The sequence below is a fragment of the Pteropus medius genome, unplaced genomic scaffold (genome assembly GCF_902729225.1).
Source record: "Pteropus medius unplaced genomic scaffold, Ma_sr-lr_union100, whole genome shotgun sequence".
NCBI lineage: Eukaryota > Metazoa > Chordata > Mammalia > Chiroptera > Pteropodidae > Pteropus > Pteropus medius.
In genome coordinates this window covers 21985020-22000089 of record NW_024349803.1, presented here as the reverse complement: position 1 = coordinate 22000089, position 15070 = coordinate 21985020, and the positions used below count along the sequence as shown (strand labels likewise).

The following is a 15070-nucleotide window of genomic DNA, read 5'->3' as shown; positions in this document are numbered from 1 at the left end:
TTTAGCTCAGTGCGTAATAACGAATAACATCAGCATGAGAAAGCAACAAGGCACGAGTACACATCAGATCCAACTACAGGCCACGGGCAAGATCAGGGGTCTCACGGGGGCGAAGAAGCACCGGCTCCTTCCAAGTTATGCATAGCCAGTCTCCTCTGAAGTGATCCACAGAACCAGCAGGCTCTCCCCAAGTTAGAGCCACTGCTGTCCTCTCAGAGCGTGTCACACATGGGAACACTCACTCCAAAGCTCCCAAGCCAGGCTCCTGCCACTTAGCACTCAGTGCAGCATAATCTAGTCTGAACAAAGGAAAAGCGAGCTACTTTATGTCTGTTTTCTTGAGGAGTCAAGTCTGATGGGACTAAAAGCTCTGGCCAAACTGAGAATGTGACTCTGGAACAAATCACATGACTTAGTTGGCCTTACATACAAAGTTTAACTATTTAAAAAAAAAAAAAAAAAAAAAGAAGAGAAACAGAGGGGTCAGCAAATATTTTCTGTAAAGGGCCAGGCAGTAAATATTTTCAGGCTTTGCAGACCACATACAGTCTCTACTGCATCTTCTTTCTCTTTTTCTTTTGAAAAAGCCCTTTTAAAATGTAAAAATTAGCTCTCAGGCTGTACAAAAACAGGCCACTAGCCACATCTGGCCTGGGCCACAACTTGAAAGATTAGTCTACAATCTGCAATGTTAGCCTCGGGTTTTAAATTGTTCTCTGCAGAGAAACTGCATTGGACAAAAAAAAAAAACAAAAACAAAAACAAAAAAACTCCAAGAAAGAGACAAAAGGCAAGGTCCTCCCAAGAAGCGCTGGGTTGCAGAAGCATGCAGAGAGAAAAGGGGGCCGGTGTGACCCCAGACAGTCTCGCTCTGCAGGGGCTGAGTCACTCTTCCCAGAGACACACAGCATCACATAGGATTTCTCTTCCTACCTGAACACGAGGATCTTGTCCCCAAGCTTCACACTTTCCTCGATCAGGTGGAATAGCAGTACCATCTTGGGCGAGTTCTCTAGGACTCCAGTCTGGTAATTAGTCAGAAGGTCCTTGGCCTGCAGGAGAGAAATGAGGGAGCTTGAAGCAGGCCCACGGCCAGATCACCAGAAATAGAATTCTCGCCCTCCGAGACAGCAGCTCACGGGCAGGCCCTGGAGTTCCCCGCACGGACCTTGGCAGTGTGCTGCACTGGGCACCCCCACCCGCTCCCGCGTGGGCCCCACGCCGGTCCCTCCCAGCGGTGCGATGTCCACGGAGCACTGCCTGACTCACCCATTCGTACGTGACAATGTTGTTGCCTCGCTCCTGGAAAGGGTTGAAGCCGACCCCTTGTAGGAACCTGCTATTGGTTGCCTCTCCTATCGAGGAGGCCAAGGCACTGTCCTCGCCCTTGACTTTTGTCCCCTGCGATGGGCAGCGGGCACTCGTCCCCGCTGAGCCAAGCTCTTCCACATCCAGGTCCTGCTCGTTGGCCAAGCTCTCCTTCTGAAGGGCTTCATACAGCACGTCGGGGTGATTCCAGATCTGAGGTTCAAGTTAGAAGAGAGGTGGCACGGGGCAGACGACCATGTAACGGTGTCCCAGGGAGTCCGGAAGCTTGCCCTTGACACATGCACACCTCCCACAGCACCAGCACGCACCATCGACCAAAGAGTAAAGTGTCCCCAACCCCCTCAGAGTCAAAGAGCCTGCACGTTCGTTTTCGCTAACCGACTCTGACTGCCATGACACGTGGATGGGAGAGTTCACACCAGGGACATGCCAGGACGCCGGCACGTGTCACAAGCCTGTGTTCTTATTCTTATTCAGCAAGCATGCTCCTATTCGCTGAGTGGCTACAGTTCACTAACGTATGAAACGAAACCGCTCTCTCCTGTGGACAAATGTGGCTGGCTTTTAGATGACCAACCATAGGTCATTTCGGGGACTATTCCTGGCAGGAGTTGAGAATTCCCGGGGAGGAAGAGTGCACTAGCACAGCATTGTCCTCACAGAGCATGTCTGCTTTAGATTCCTGGCCCTGGTCTCCAGGATGTAGTTACGAGAGAAATATTTGGAAACTCCATCTGTCCCCAGACACACACCTTCGGCTGACTTATTAAAACAGTGGTCAATCGGGAATAATGCCCAATGGGTTGGCCGAGAGCTGCCAAAGAAAAGGTCCCTCGTGAGGCAACAGAAAGCACTTGGCCAGGTCACAGACAAGTCAGGGTTTGCCAACCTGCTCACGAGGCTTAGTGCTCAAGATGCCTGGGCCTTGCTGCCCCCAAACCATTTGGCACATTATCGGGATAAAAGAGGTCTCGGTCTGATTAAACACAGAATCCAATGGAAGGAACCCCTAATAATTTGACTGAGCTACGTAGTTTTTGAATCCTGATCATGCTAGCAGTCGAAAACGCTGCCCCACAATGTTCCACCATCACTCCCTTTTTCTGAGTAAAATAATCAGTGAGAAAGGAAGTGATTTTTCAAGTTTGGTATAACGAGTTGCACAGGTGAGTTGCACAACCACGAGGGACCCCGTGAGCATCACTGTCTATGCCTAGGAACCGTGCAAACTCAGCCAACACATCCCTCCTTGGAGCCCCCAGGCCTCCGATGCAGGGCACCGAGGCGGCCCCTCTGATTTAATCTTCCTTTATCAAGGACTCCCTTGGGCCCTATACATCCTAGTCTGTTATCTCGTGATTCTCTGGGGCCTCAACACACCTTGCAGCACACACAGAAAGCCTTGAGGGGGTTCAGCCCCAGCCAGCCGCTGCTACCACAGTCTCGGAAGCGGTCCATGAACTGCGTGTACAGATCTCGCTGGATCCTGGAGAGCCGCACCAGGATCACGTTTTCTTCCTTGGCAGGGAGATGAATCTTCAGCACAGTGTGGCCTCTCCTACGAAGGCAGAGGTCAGAATCGACAAGGCAGTGGGGCCAGCAAGGGTCAGTGCACGGTGAAAACAGGACCCTGCATTTCTGCCACGCCCCCTTCTTGAGGATCTCCACATTCACAGCAGCCTTGCAAATGAGGGCTGCTGCAGCGACCACCAAGAGGAAACTCACTTTAAGGATGAAAACTAAAGCAAGAGGCAGAGTGGCCTGGCCCAGGGGAATTCCAGGTTCTTACTCCCATCTGGGGCTGGTTCTCTAAGCTTTCTCCACGTATGCCATCGCAACAAGGAAACACATGGAGCCTAAGCTACATGTACCGAGAAGCTGATACGGCGAGGCCAGGCCCCTGAGAGTCGCCACTTCCATACTTTCACCCCAGTCAGCAGAGCCCGAGCTCTCCCTCACTTCTCAGCAGGTAAAGCAGGTATCCCTAGTAACTACAGATTAAGTTTTGAGAGAAGCACTTCCAGGCCAAACAGTCGGAGGACTGAAACAGTATCTGTCCTCTGCTAGCTATACAGGAAACGCTCCTGACAAAAAGGGAAGTTTCACTATTGCCCGAGGTGGAAGGGTGGGCCCTCCTGCAGTGGTGCCTCCCATCAGGGTGTACAGGCTCTGTACACCAGGGCCCTCCGAGGACTTGGGAATGAGGCGGAGGCTGGCTCACCTCTGCACGAAGCCCTCCAGCAGGCTGTGCAGCACGTGGCTGCGGTACCGCATGAGGCGGACGTCCTGAGGCGTGCTGTCGATACACTGCCCATTCAGGATGGGGCGCTCGAACATGTTGCTGAACTCCTGCCGGGTGCCGAGGAAGTCCGGGCGCACAAAGTCCACCATGCACCAGTACTCGATGAGGTTGTTCTGCAGCGGGTACCCGGTCAGCACCACCCGACGACGAGAGCGAATGCTCTTCAGGGCCTGCGAGGTGCTGGCCTGGCAGTTTTTGATGCGGTGTCCTTCGTCACAGATGACCACATCAGGGCCAGGGCGGCACAAGGCCTTCTCAAACTCTGGGGAGGGAAGAGGATCCGGAGTCAGAGGGTGACAGGACCTGGTCTTAGTCAACAATATGAGAAGTAGGGGTGTACCCTGGAGGAGAAGGAAGAAATGAAGGAAGCAGGAAAGCAAGAGTCAGCCCCCGTTGGTAAAAGGGAGCCAGCCGTTCAGGCTCCTGCGCGTTTGGAGGGACACGTTAGCCTGGCCTGTTGACTCTTGAAGTAAGTATCTCTTCCCTCTTTCTTCTCCTTATTTTTTCCCCTTTAGTCTAAGAGTAAAACTGACTTGCATTCCTGGGGTTAATAGCAACTGGGCGGCATTCAACATGACTCTACACGGCACCAGCCTAGGATTAAAAATGAGCCTGGATGAGACAGCAATAATCCAGACACTTCGGGTGGCTCTTGCCACTGTCAGTCACATCTTGATGCCAGCAGAGGGCTGGCTAGTGGGAGCTAGCTAAAGGACAAGGACTTCCTGGAGTGACCTGCCAGTCATTGCTAAAAGGCAAGTTCTTCCCAGCTTTGTAACAGAAACCTAAAACAAACACAACCTCACAGGTGAAGAGAACTATAAAATGCAACAGCCTCTGAACCCTAAAAATACTCTCCCAAATAGGCAAAGGCCCCTTAGAAAAGGGAGCAGAACTACGAGAGGAATGGCTTTCACTAAAAAAAGCGGGATAATTTTGTTTTTTACAAAGTCACAAACAATATTATTATTACTCTGTATCTCAGTGACTTATTTTATAAACATTTTCTTCAGGCTGTCTCAGAACATCCCTCAGTTACTCTCCTAACTGTTCTGAGGGAGAAACGGGGCCAGAAGGGCAGGGCCGTCTCCTCAGAGCCAGTCTGTGGCGTGGCCTAACCAGAAGTCCACGGCCTGCAGAGAGAGCGGGACCTCTGAGAGCCAGAGGTCACCCCACCTATCTTGGGGACCGGGATTTCCGCTACAACAAAACACAACTCACATCGATAATGCTTCACCTGTGGCAGGTGCTACCGCAGACACCACTTTTTGTCCCGAGACACCGCTAAGAGCATTCCCAGGGTAGGCTGCCCACCTCTTCGAAACTCCTGCTGTCGGTCTTCCTCATCCAGATCAATGATGACCGGGTGAGAACGTTTCTTGGTTTTCTTCGGTCTACCTGTGGCAAAGGATTTCTTCAGGGTGAGGAGTCTGTACATTTCGTACCCCATCAGCAGCACCCCACCCTCTGACACCCAATCAGCCATCACTTTAGCACGGGCTGCCGTTGTCCTGCAAGAGTGAACAGAGAGAACACGTTATCGCGTCCACCGCTCCCGGAGAAGAGCTCCTCACGGTCCCAGCCGCGCTGACTCCTGCGGCCACAGACTTCACATGGCAGCATCACAGCACTGGCCAGCTGCCCAAGGACTGTCCCAGCCTCCTGGAGATGCTAGCTGCACTGAAGATGGACTGGGTCACTGATGGTTAAACAGCAAAAACAGAAATTCAATAGCACCAGGCAAACAAAAGCGACAACCCCCTTGGACGTATGTGCATGACTACAAGTCTATATCTGAGAGAGGATTTCAAGCTATTCCCATAGTAAATACAAGGTACTAAAAGCAAGGGCGACATTCTGCATTTCACCTGCTCAGGCTCCAGGGAATAAAGAGCCCAGGACAGGTAGTAGCAAAGAGTGAGCAGCGGAGACAAGATGACACTCAGCACAGTCCCCTCACTCCTAAAAACTGAGCCCTGGCTATATTTCATTAACTGCATGTGAACTGACAGTCCTGAAATCTAAGAAAGAGCAGCTGGTCAGTCACCTGTGAGGCCACTCACAGTCCCCTAATTTTGATGAGCATGACCAAACGTCACAAAAGACAGCCTCTACGGAAAAGAAAGTCTGCCTTCCCAGCACCCCGTCAACAAGGGGAGAACACGGATGGCTGGCTTGGATCAAGAAACAGCTTTAGATTTTTGGAAATCGGGTTAACTCCATGGAGTGGGAATATAAATAATTTTATTTAAATCTAAAACAAAAAAGGGTTTGCACCTTTCGGAGCTTAGAAGTTGTACCATTAAAGGTCAACGATAGATCGGTGCTTAAAAGAAGGAACTGGAGAACTGATGAGAAAGGTAACAGGCGAAACGATAAAAGATGGAAAGTTTCATTTCATCATGTGGAATTTTACTACTATACACGTGGAAAATGTGACCATGCACACAGATTTTTCAGGACATAAAAGCATCCTCAAGCGCAACACAAGAAGTTTCCCAGGCTACGTAACTCCGACTTTACTGAAAGGGTAGGTAGAGAAAAGATGAGCAGCAGGGAGAGCGCGAGGGACACATCAAGAAACCCAAGGAATCTGAGAGGGCAGGACACACACCCAAATAGACTGCCCTGACCCCGGGTCCCGGGGAGAAGTCTAAAGGGAATGGGCACGGAGGAGAGGGCAGGCCACCTACTTGTGCTCATCATTCAAGATGTGGACTTTAAAGAACCGAGGCTGGATTTCCTCAGGCTTGTTGTCAGCTGGAAGGGCTTCAGGAGCTGGGAGCCACATGTTGAACTCTGCCAGCCAATTCTGAAGAGTATTAACCTGTCAGAGAGCCAAGTCCAAAAAGACAGTTTTAAGGAACAAGCCCAGAGTTGAGCTCATCCAGCTTTTTAGTGCCCGGTAAGGCATTTCTTCAGAGGAGTGACTAAGGGGTGCCTTCCCAAACTCTTACCGGCACAATGGCAAGGACAGTTTTGGCTGGCGTGTGGCGGAAGAGGACGTCGACGAAGGAGATCACTTGCAAAGTTTTCCCCAGACCCATGCTGTGGGCCAGGATACAGCCAAAGCCACTACTGGTCTTAAACCTCTCCAGGGACTCAACCAGGTTATCATACAAGAACCGGATCCCGCCGATCTGACAAGGGACACACAAAGACAAATGTCAGAAGGGCTGGCAAAGGCCAGTGCTCCAGTTTTACTTACTTTGGAATTAGTTAAAATTATGTAAATGAGCAGGTACTACATCAGACAGCTGGTGTGGACGGCTACAGTCTATTGGCTGATGACGGTCTCGGACAAAACACAGAAGAACATTCACCTGGTACAGTGGCCCATGCCAGGCAAGAATCGGCAGTGCCAAATTCCTGACAGGGTCTTTCACTCGGCCTGGCCTGGCTGCCCTTGGCTGCCCATTCCACAAGCAGCAGTTCTGACTATGAGAGTTCTCATGGTGAGTGACCTTTGCCTTTATGGGACTTCCACTCACGGTCCTGGTTCCAGGCTCTGGGCAGCACAAACTACTCTGCTCCTAACTACTTCCTAACCAAAGCCCTGCTCTCCAGAGAGCGTCTCAGTCAGTCTTGCAGTTCTCACAGGAGGCTCAAGATTATTAAGCCAAGAGATCCAGCGCATTCTACATGATAGGGCAACCCCGAGGTTTGTGCCTTCCCATTTGGCAGGAATCCTGAAGCATCAACTGCTAGGAAGATGGACCAGGCCTTTCCAACAGCCGCTTGTGGTACCAAACAAGTACTTCAGAGGCCGTGATGCCAAGGACCACCAGCCAGCGATGTCCACAGCAAGGATGCTGAAAGGAAACGAAGAGGCATCGAGATCGGCTGTACCTGATGAGGTTTCACCGCCCGTGCCAGCTGCGGGGCCAGGAAGACATTCTCCTCCTCCGGAGGGTGGTTCAGGTTGACGAGGACCCGGCCCAGGGCATCGCGCTGGTTTAAGACGTCATTCACATGGGTGCCACCCTTCTCCTCTTCCTCATCGTCCTCACTGACGGACTCACTGCTGTCCACAATGTGCAGAGTGTCCTCCTCCCCGGAGCTCAGTTCGATCACCTCTGAGACAGCCAACAAAACGAAACACAAACAAAACCCAAGGGGCAGAGGTAATTTATTGCCCGTTGCTATAGCAAAAGATCACGGAAACAAAGGCAGAACTGTCGTCATTCATAAAAATTTCGATTTTTATTATTTCTCTCTTCCAGCTTCAAGTTAAGACAAGAGAGAAACTTACATTTACCATGACGACTCAGGGAGCTTAGTCAGTCAGACTTCAAAGTGAACGAGGAAGGACTGACTCTCCTCTGCTCAGAGGTGCAGCTAATCTCTCAGGGTGAACTTTGGGTCAGGAGCAAGAAAGGGCACCTCCGGCTCGATCTTACCATCGCGACTGCTTTTTTCATCCTCGCTGCCACTGCTACTGTCCAAACAAATGACTTCCTGGGCCAAGACTCGAGGAGGCAGTTGGGGACCATCGTTTGCTCTTAAGACAATTTCCTCTATGGAAAGGAAGGTGGAAGAGAATGTCAAAATCACAAGTAGCTCAAACGTTATTTCCCAGAAGGATTCACCCCCCCGCCTCCTTTGTTGCTTTCACCGCGACTGTCCCCCGAGGAGAGAAGTAGAGGTTTCTCAAAAGCCTCAGCTTTCTTTCCAAATTCCCTCTTCTCCTCACATCCACCTGACCTCTAGAAAAGGTCCCGATCCCTTGGCATGTTAAGATCCACAGTTAAGGGGGAAAAAAATCTAAATAAGATCAATTTGAAAAGTACGTTTTTATCCATCTTAACTTTTAAAATGAGATTCCTCTGATTGTGTGCTCTCAGAAGCTGAATGACTCGCAAGGATTCCTGAGAGGTCACGACCTTCTTGCAGATGTGTCCTTGACCACCGTGCTGGCCGAGCACCTCCACCCCGCCCCGCAGCACAGGGCATTTCCTGCCACCTCCGCTGCTCACCGGGAAGAAACTCCAAAGGGACGGCGGGAATGGGGGCTGCGTAGTCCTTCCTCTGCTGCTCCAGGCGTTTCCTTCTTTCCAGCTCTTCCTGCTGTGCTGCTTTGGTAACTGGCTCCAACTGATCCTCCCGGAGCAGCTTCCTAAACGTTAAATGAGAGCGCGCAATGAAATGTCAAGCAACGGCGGGAAATCACTGCCGAGCTCAGATTGCTGAGGTGGGAGAAGCCACATCGGTCCCGCTAAATCCATGCAATGAGCGAATTAGAAAAAAAAAAAGAGGGGGACTTCAAGGCTCAGGTGGTTCTGGGCTTATATAGTTTTCATATTATTTAACTTCCTGACAGATGCCCCCGCCAACGCATCTCTGCACGTAACGGACCAAGAGTAAAGTACAGCAACATGTGATTCATAAAGCTGAAAAGCAGTATTCAAAAACTGAGTTGGTAACTGGCAAAGTAGGATTATGGATAACTATACATCCTTATTTCCTCAACTTAGAGAAATAATTTAAAGTCGTCATTATGTTTAAGAAAAAAAAAAGATGAGGGTAGGGGAGAGAAACACATCGTTTATCTCCTGCCAACAGCAAAACTGCCGTCTGGCAGACAGAGGGGTTGCTGGGGAACTGAGTCGCTAAGGATGTTCGCATCTGCTGATTTCTTAGCTCAAGGAGGAAGCCCTTCCTTGGACCAGACAGTCCCCTGCCAACCGAAGCTGAGGTCTAAGAAGAGCAGAACTCAACTTCTTTTATCTCCTCTTGTTTTGAGACATCAGGAGAAAATAAAGGAAGCAACGGAGCCCACCCAGAGCACCCTACGTCCCCGGCAGTGCTCGAGTGCCACCCACACCCGCCCGCACCCTCCGACGGCCCGGCCCTGGGGTCCTGCGCTGCGCCGTCACTGTTCACTGGGGCACACGGCTTCCACCCCTCTCCTCGGGAGAGAGGGCTTCCCTGCTCAGACCAGGCCTCTACTACTGACCGCCTTGGACGAAGGCGAGAGCTCTGCTCCCTCTGTGCCCCTCCTCCCCGGAGCACGGCTCACCGTATGTTCCTCCTCATGTGCGAGGGCTTCTGAGCTCTCTTCTTTTTGGGGTCCTCGGAGGCTAGGCTCTTGCCTTGGTGGCGCCTAAGCTGTTCTGAAGGCTCAGACTGAGATGAGGTAGTTGAAGTGCACCGTGGTGGCCGCTGCCCATCTTCCCCCAGCTGGGCGCACTCAGTGCCACACATGTCCTCCAGGGATGGGTCTGAAAAGACAACGGGAAAGAGGTGCCAGGGACCAACTTTCACTGGGTTTTGACGCCAGACACATCTGGGTTCAAACCTTAACTCAGCAGCTTGTTAGCTGGTCATCTAAGGCGAGTTACTTACATAACTCAGAACCTCAACATGTCTGTAAAACGAGACAAAGGGATGCCCACGCTTCAGAGCTGTTGCGAGGACTTACCAGAGGCTCACGGAAACTGAGAGCCATCACTCCCGCTATAATTTAGCACTGCGATCAGAGTAAGGAGGCCTCATGGCCTTGGACTACTCAGAAAGGGACCTCTGGGTTCCAAATACTGCTCACACTCACTTGTATGACTCTAAGCAAGTCTCATCCGCCAACAGAGAGGAAACTCCTCCTTTCAGTGCCTTGAAGTGTTCACTCGTTTAATTCGGCAATCGTTTAACGAGGGCTTAAAACATGGCAGTCACTGTCCTAGATATTTCAAGGAATATTTTATATAGGACTCCTTCCCTTCAAGGAGTTTGTTTTCTAAACAATCGGATTAAAAAATGGGCAGAGGACCTGGAGAGACATTTCTCCGAAGAGGACATACAGATGGCCAATACACATATAAAAAGATGCTCAATATCACAAATCATCAGAGAAATGCAAGTTAAACCACAATGAGATATAGCCTCACACCTGTCAGAATGGTCATTATCAATAAATTGACAAACAAGTGTCAGTGAGGATGTGGAGAAAAGGGAACCCTCGTGCACTGCTGGGAGGATTTCAAACTGGTACAGCCACTACGGAAAACAGTACAGAGGTTATTCAAAAAACCAAAATTCGGACTATCATATGACACAGCAATCCTACTCCTGGGCATTTATCCAAAGAAATCCAAAACACTAATTTGAAAAGATGTATCACCATGTTCGCTGCAGCATTATTTAAAATAGCTGAGCTATGGAAGCAACCTAAGTGACCAGTGACCGACAACTGGATAAAGAAGATGTCACACTCACACACACGCACACACACAATGGAATATTACTCGGCCATAAAAAAAAGAACAAAATCTTACCATTTGTGACAACATGGATGGACCTAGAGGATGTTATGCTAAGAGAAATAGGTCAGACAGAGAAAGACAAATATCATATGATTCGCTTATATGTGGAATTTAAGAAAACTAAATAAACAAAATAGAAACAAACTCACAGGTACAGAGAACAAACCGATGGTTGCCACATGTAAGGAGGGTGGAGGGTGAAAAGGTGAAGGGATTAAGTAGTACAAATTAGCAGTGACAAAAAAAGTCACAGGGATGTGAAGTACAACATAGAGAATATAGTCAATGATATGGTAATAACTATGTGTGGGGTCAGGGGGTACTAGCCTTATTGGGGGGATCATTTCATAAGTTACATAAATGCCTAACCATTTAGGTGTATGCTATACACCTAAAACTAATATAATATTGAATATCAACTATAATTTTAAAAAACTAAAAATAAAACTTACTTTTTAAAAAGAAATGACGTGCAAACTGCATTTTGCTGTCATTGCAAATACGCACACACAAACACAGCCCACATGAGGGTGTACACCACATTTTCATTCTAAACCTCTCTGTGTGAAACTGCCACAAACAGCCACTATTGCCTCTCTCTGCCTTTGCTTTTAGTTCAGCCTGACACATATTTGAGCATCTGCTCCGGACCAGGCCCTGTGCCAAGGCACAGCGGAATGGCCCACATGGGGAACACGTACACAGCGCAGTGAAGAGCGCGCCTGAGAACGACACTTGGGGAAAGGACACCTGATCCAGCCTTGCTTAGGGCTGGGTATGGGGGCGCTTCCTGGGGACCGGTGAGATCTGGATTTCATCTAATAGAATGGGTAGGTACCAACTAATAAAGGAGAAAAGAAGGAACATTATAGGCTGACACAGGAGCATAAGCAACAGGAATAGAGACTTTAAACAAGGTAGAACAGCTGGGAAAATACACGCAGTTCAATACTGGCTAAAATGAGCAGCAAAGCAACAGAAGGACAGGCCTTCCAACCCATCGACCACTTCCCTAGCTCTGTCCAGCATCTCGTCTCCAAGGTGAACTCAGGTGTAGATGAACCAAGATCCTTCCTGGATACTGGCTCAGAAGTCAACCCCATCCCAGGGAGGGCTGCTGCCCAGCATCTACGTTCCGCTGCCCAGTGTGGGGGTGGGGAGCAGAAGCTGGTGTGGCCACCGGCAAAGTGGAGGGGGAGGGCGATGGTGGGCTGTGGACATGTGTGCACGTGGGGCACACACTCAACGCAGGAACGGCCAGGGCGATTCGCTTCTCTGCAGCAGCTCTGGAAGCATCTTCCTTGGCCCTCTCACTGAGAGACCACTGCAGGTAACCTCTGCTTTCTGAAGAGCAAAGGGGAAATGGCCAAGAGAGGCACCAGAGAATGCTCGTGATGGGACGCTGCAACACCGCTAACATGAACAAGTGGAGAAAGCATCACAGTCCCTTCTCCGTCACCACTGGATCCACAGCAAGGACAGCAGAGTCCGGGGCAGCAAGAAGCACTGGGATGCAACGCGAGCCTTGGCTCATGGCTTTGTTCCACCGGCTGAGGAGGCGAGGTGGCCCTGCTCGTGTGTCCAGACAGACATGAGAACTGAAAGAGAGGCTCCAAAGTGGAGCTGCGAGTCTGCCTCCCCGCCTCCCAAACTCTCTCCCTCTTCACGCGGTCCCCTTCCACTCCCACCTGAAGCACTCCGGGAAGAAGCTCAGCGACCTGTTTTCCTTAAGAAGAACGATCATTCCTTCAGGACTCCCGCCCCTCCAAAGAGCTAATACTTCCGTGGCATTGTCACATAATACTACTGTCACCTTCTCCTAACTCGAGTCATTCTTGCCGCCTAAAAAGCGAGGACATCGAATTCCTCCTCCCAAAGGTTCAGGTGTCTGGGCAGCAGACTCCCTAAGAGGGGGGATATCTATTGCTAAATGGCCACTTTCGCCAACACTGCACCTTGGCCTACACACCAATTACACTTGGGGCTGGGTTGGCACACTTCGACTTGGAGTTGTACTTGGTCCTCTGATCTGGTTTTGATAATGACCTCTGATGCTCTACTGGCCTTAAGGCCTTTTGTTTTGTTTCTATTTCACAAACAAATTTATTGAAGAACCACTTGGAGGAACAGCTGAGGGCAAAGTGAGAGAGTAGGCAGATAGGACAGAGTCAAAAGTATAGAGGACAGAGGGTGGGCCTTCCGTGTGAGGCCAAGGAGTTTAAACTTGATCTGCACTGCAGTGGGAACTTGTTCCCCACTGTTTTATTTCCTTCTTCTGCTCTCTGCCTTACAGACTGGGCTGCTCCGGAGAGGAGGAAGAACAGAACCTGATAGTCTTTCAATATCACAGACAAATTCACCATCAAACTTTCCAACTTGTAAGGTCTGGCTGTGAATTCCTGTTTGGCATGGGGTTCAACGTGGCCAAGTGCAGTAGCAATTTATAAATGATTAGAGATAGCGCATAAAGTTCTCATGCACACTTAGCTCAGATACAGGTTTCCCCTTCCTTTATATAGAGGATGCAGGTCTAAACCAGTTCCTGACCACCCAGCATTGTTTGAATAAATCCTCGGCTTCTGGATTTTTACTGTTTGCTTCTTAGAGAGCTTTAGTTTACGTGCTAATATTTAGTTTGTTGTCACATAAGTCAGTGTTTTATAATGGCTTCATTGCTGCTTCATGATGCTCATTATGAAATGTCTGGTTTCTACATAACATTATGCCACATCTTAAACTATTCTTAATAATAACACTGTTATTTCAAAATTTCTGTAATTAATTTTTCCTTAAATCAAAATTTAACTTTTCACTACATGCTCCTCTGTACCTCCTGAATAATGAACCATGTGAATTTAAAACCTAATCGAAATAATTAAACTTTCAAAAAATGGCCCTCCCCCAAACTCTAGAATTTAATCCACAAAAAGCCACTGAAGGAAAAAAAAAAGAAAAGAAAAGGTTCAAAAAGCGGGTAAAGAGGCATGTGCTTTGCTAGACAGCAAAGGGAAATCAGTGTCTGCACGGTTTAAAAGTCAATGTGACCCAAGCTCAGGATCACAGAATCAGATCTAGTTGCAAATACCCCTGAAATTTCTCCTTCACGTGAGGCAGCTGTGAGCAGTAATCACCAGAGCTATATAAACATCAATGAACACTTACGCATGCTTCTCAGGAATGAAGACCATCAGGACAAATATGACTAGGCAAATAGCAGCTCTGAAATAAAAATCCCTACTTTTCATTCACTGTGGGTACAAGGTACAAATACTTCCAGGGCCCTTTCTCCAGCTGTTTCATCTCTTCTTCCTCCTCAATCTCACCGGTATAAATGAAGATCAGTGGATTCCAATTCTCACCATGTGCCTCCCAACATGACGCAAGAGGATGTATACACCAAAACCTATGATGTGCGTGTGCCAAAACAATGACCGTGAATCTGAACACACCTGATGTCTCACTCCCACTTTGCAAAGATACAGGGGACAAAGGACCATGTTAAATTTAGTAAACAAGACCACAGGGATGCGATCAGTAAAATCTAGAAATGTGGAAAACGACAGAGCAAGTGAATCCTTTTCTTCTACAAATAAGTTTCAAGAAAAAAAGAAAATGAAAGCGGTAGGGAAGGCTTATCTAGTAAAGAGATTTAAAGACAAATCAACTCATTGTGGACCTTGCAGTGATTTTAATAAATTAACAGTAAAAATAACTTTTTAAAGATAATATGGGATTATCTAGATATTTTAGGAGGAATTGATTTTAAAAATTTAGGTGTGATATGGTATTGTGTTTGTTTGTTTGTGTTTTTTAGAGCTTATATGTTAGAGAATAAAGACACTGAAGTGTTTACAGATCAAATGTTACATTAAGGATCTACTTTGAAATAATCTAAGGTTATGGGAAACAGATGAAACAAGACTCGCCCTGTGTGATCAACTACTGAAGCGACTGTAGGGAAAGAGAGTTCATTTCCCCACTGTTTCTATTTTTTTTATTATGTTTCAGATTTTCTCAAATAAAAAAATTCATGAATTAAAAAAAAATTTTTAATTTTAATGGAAAATAAAATGTAATAAGCACTAATCTCTAAACTATTTAGGTCTCAGCTTTTCCACATTCGTTAATATATATTTGCCTATTTTATACTGGTAATCAAAGAATACACACCACTTTGTGT

The 15070-nt window shown here is 48.3% G+C and overlaps 1 protein-coding gene across 2 annotated transcripts in view; it reads right to left on the bottom strand.

The window, feature by feature from the left end:
* Positions 1-15070, bottom strand: part of RAD54L2 (RAD54 like 2) — an 88286-nt gene that overhangs the window by 13731 nt on the left and 59485 nt on the right. For both annotated transcript variants that reach the window (XM_039837892.1, XM_039837891.1), the window contains exons 3-13: positions 9651-9852; positions 8608-8747; positions 8032-8148; positions 7481-7707; positions 6589-6771; positions 6325-6458; positions 4946-5142; positions 3551-3893; positions 2710-2887; positions 1270-1521; positions 934-1052 (exon numbers count right to left, since the gene is read on the bottom strand). In XM_039837892.1, the coding sequence (XP_039693826.1) occupies positions 934-1052; positions 1270-1521; positions 2710-2887; positions 3551-3893; positions 4946-5142; positions 6325-6458; positions 6589-6771; positions 7481-7707; positions 8032-8148; positions 8608-8747; positions 9651-9852 (2092 nt within the window). The remainder of the gene's footprint in view (positions 1-933; positions 1053-1269; positions 1522-2709; positions 2888-3550; positions 3894-4945; positions 5143-6324; positions 6459-6588; positions 6772-7480; positions 7708-8031; positions 8149-8607; positions 8748-9650; positions 9853-15070) is intronic.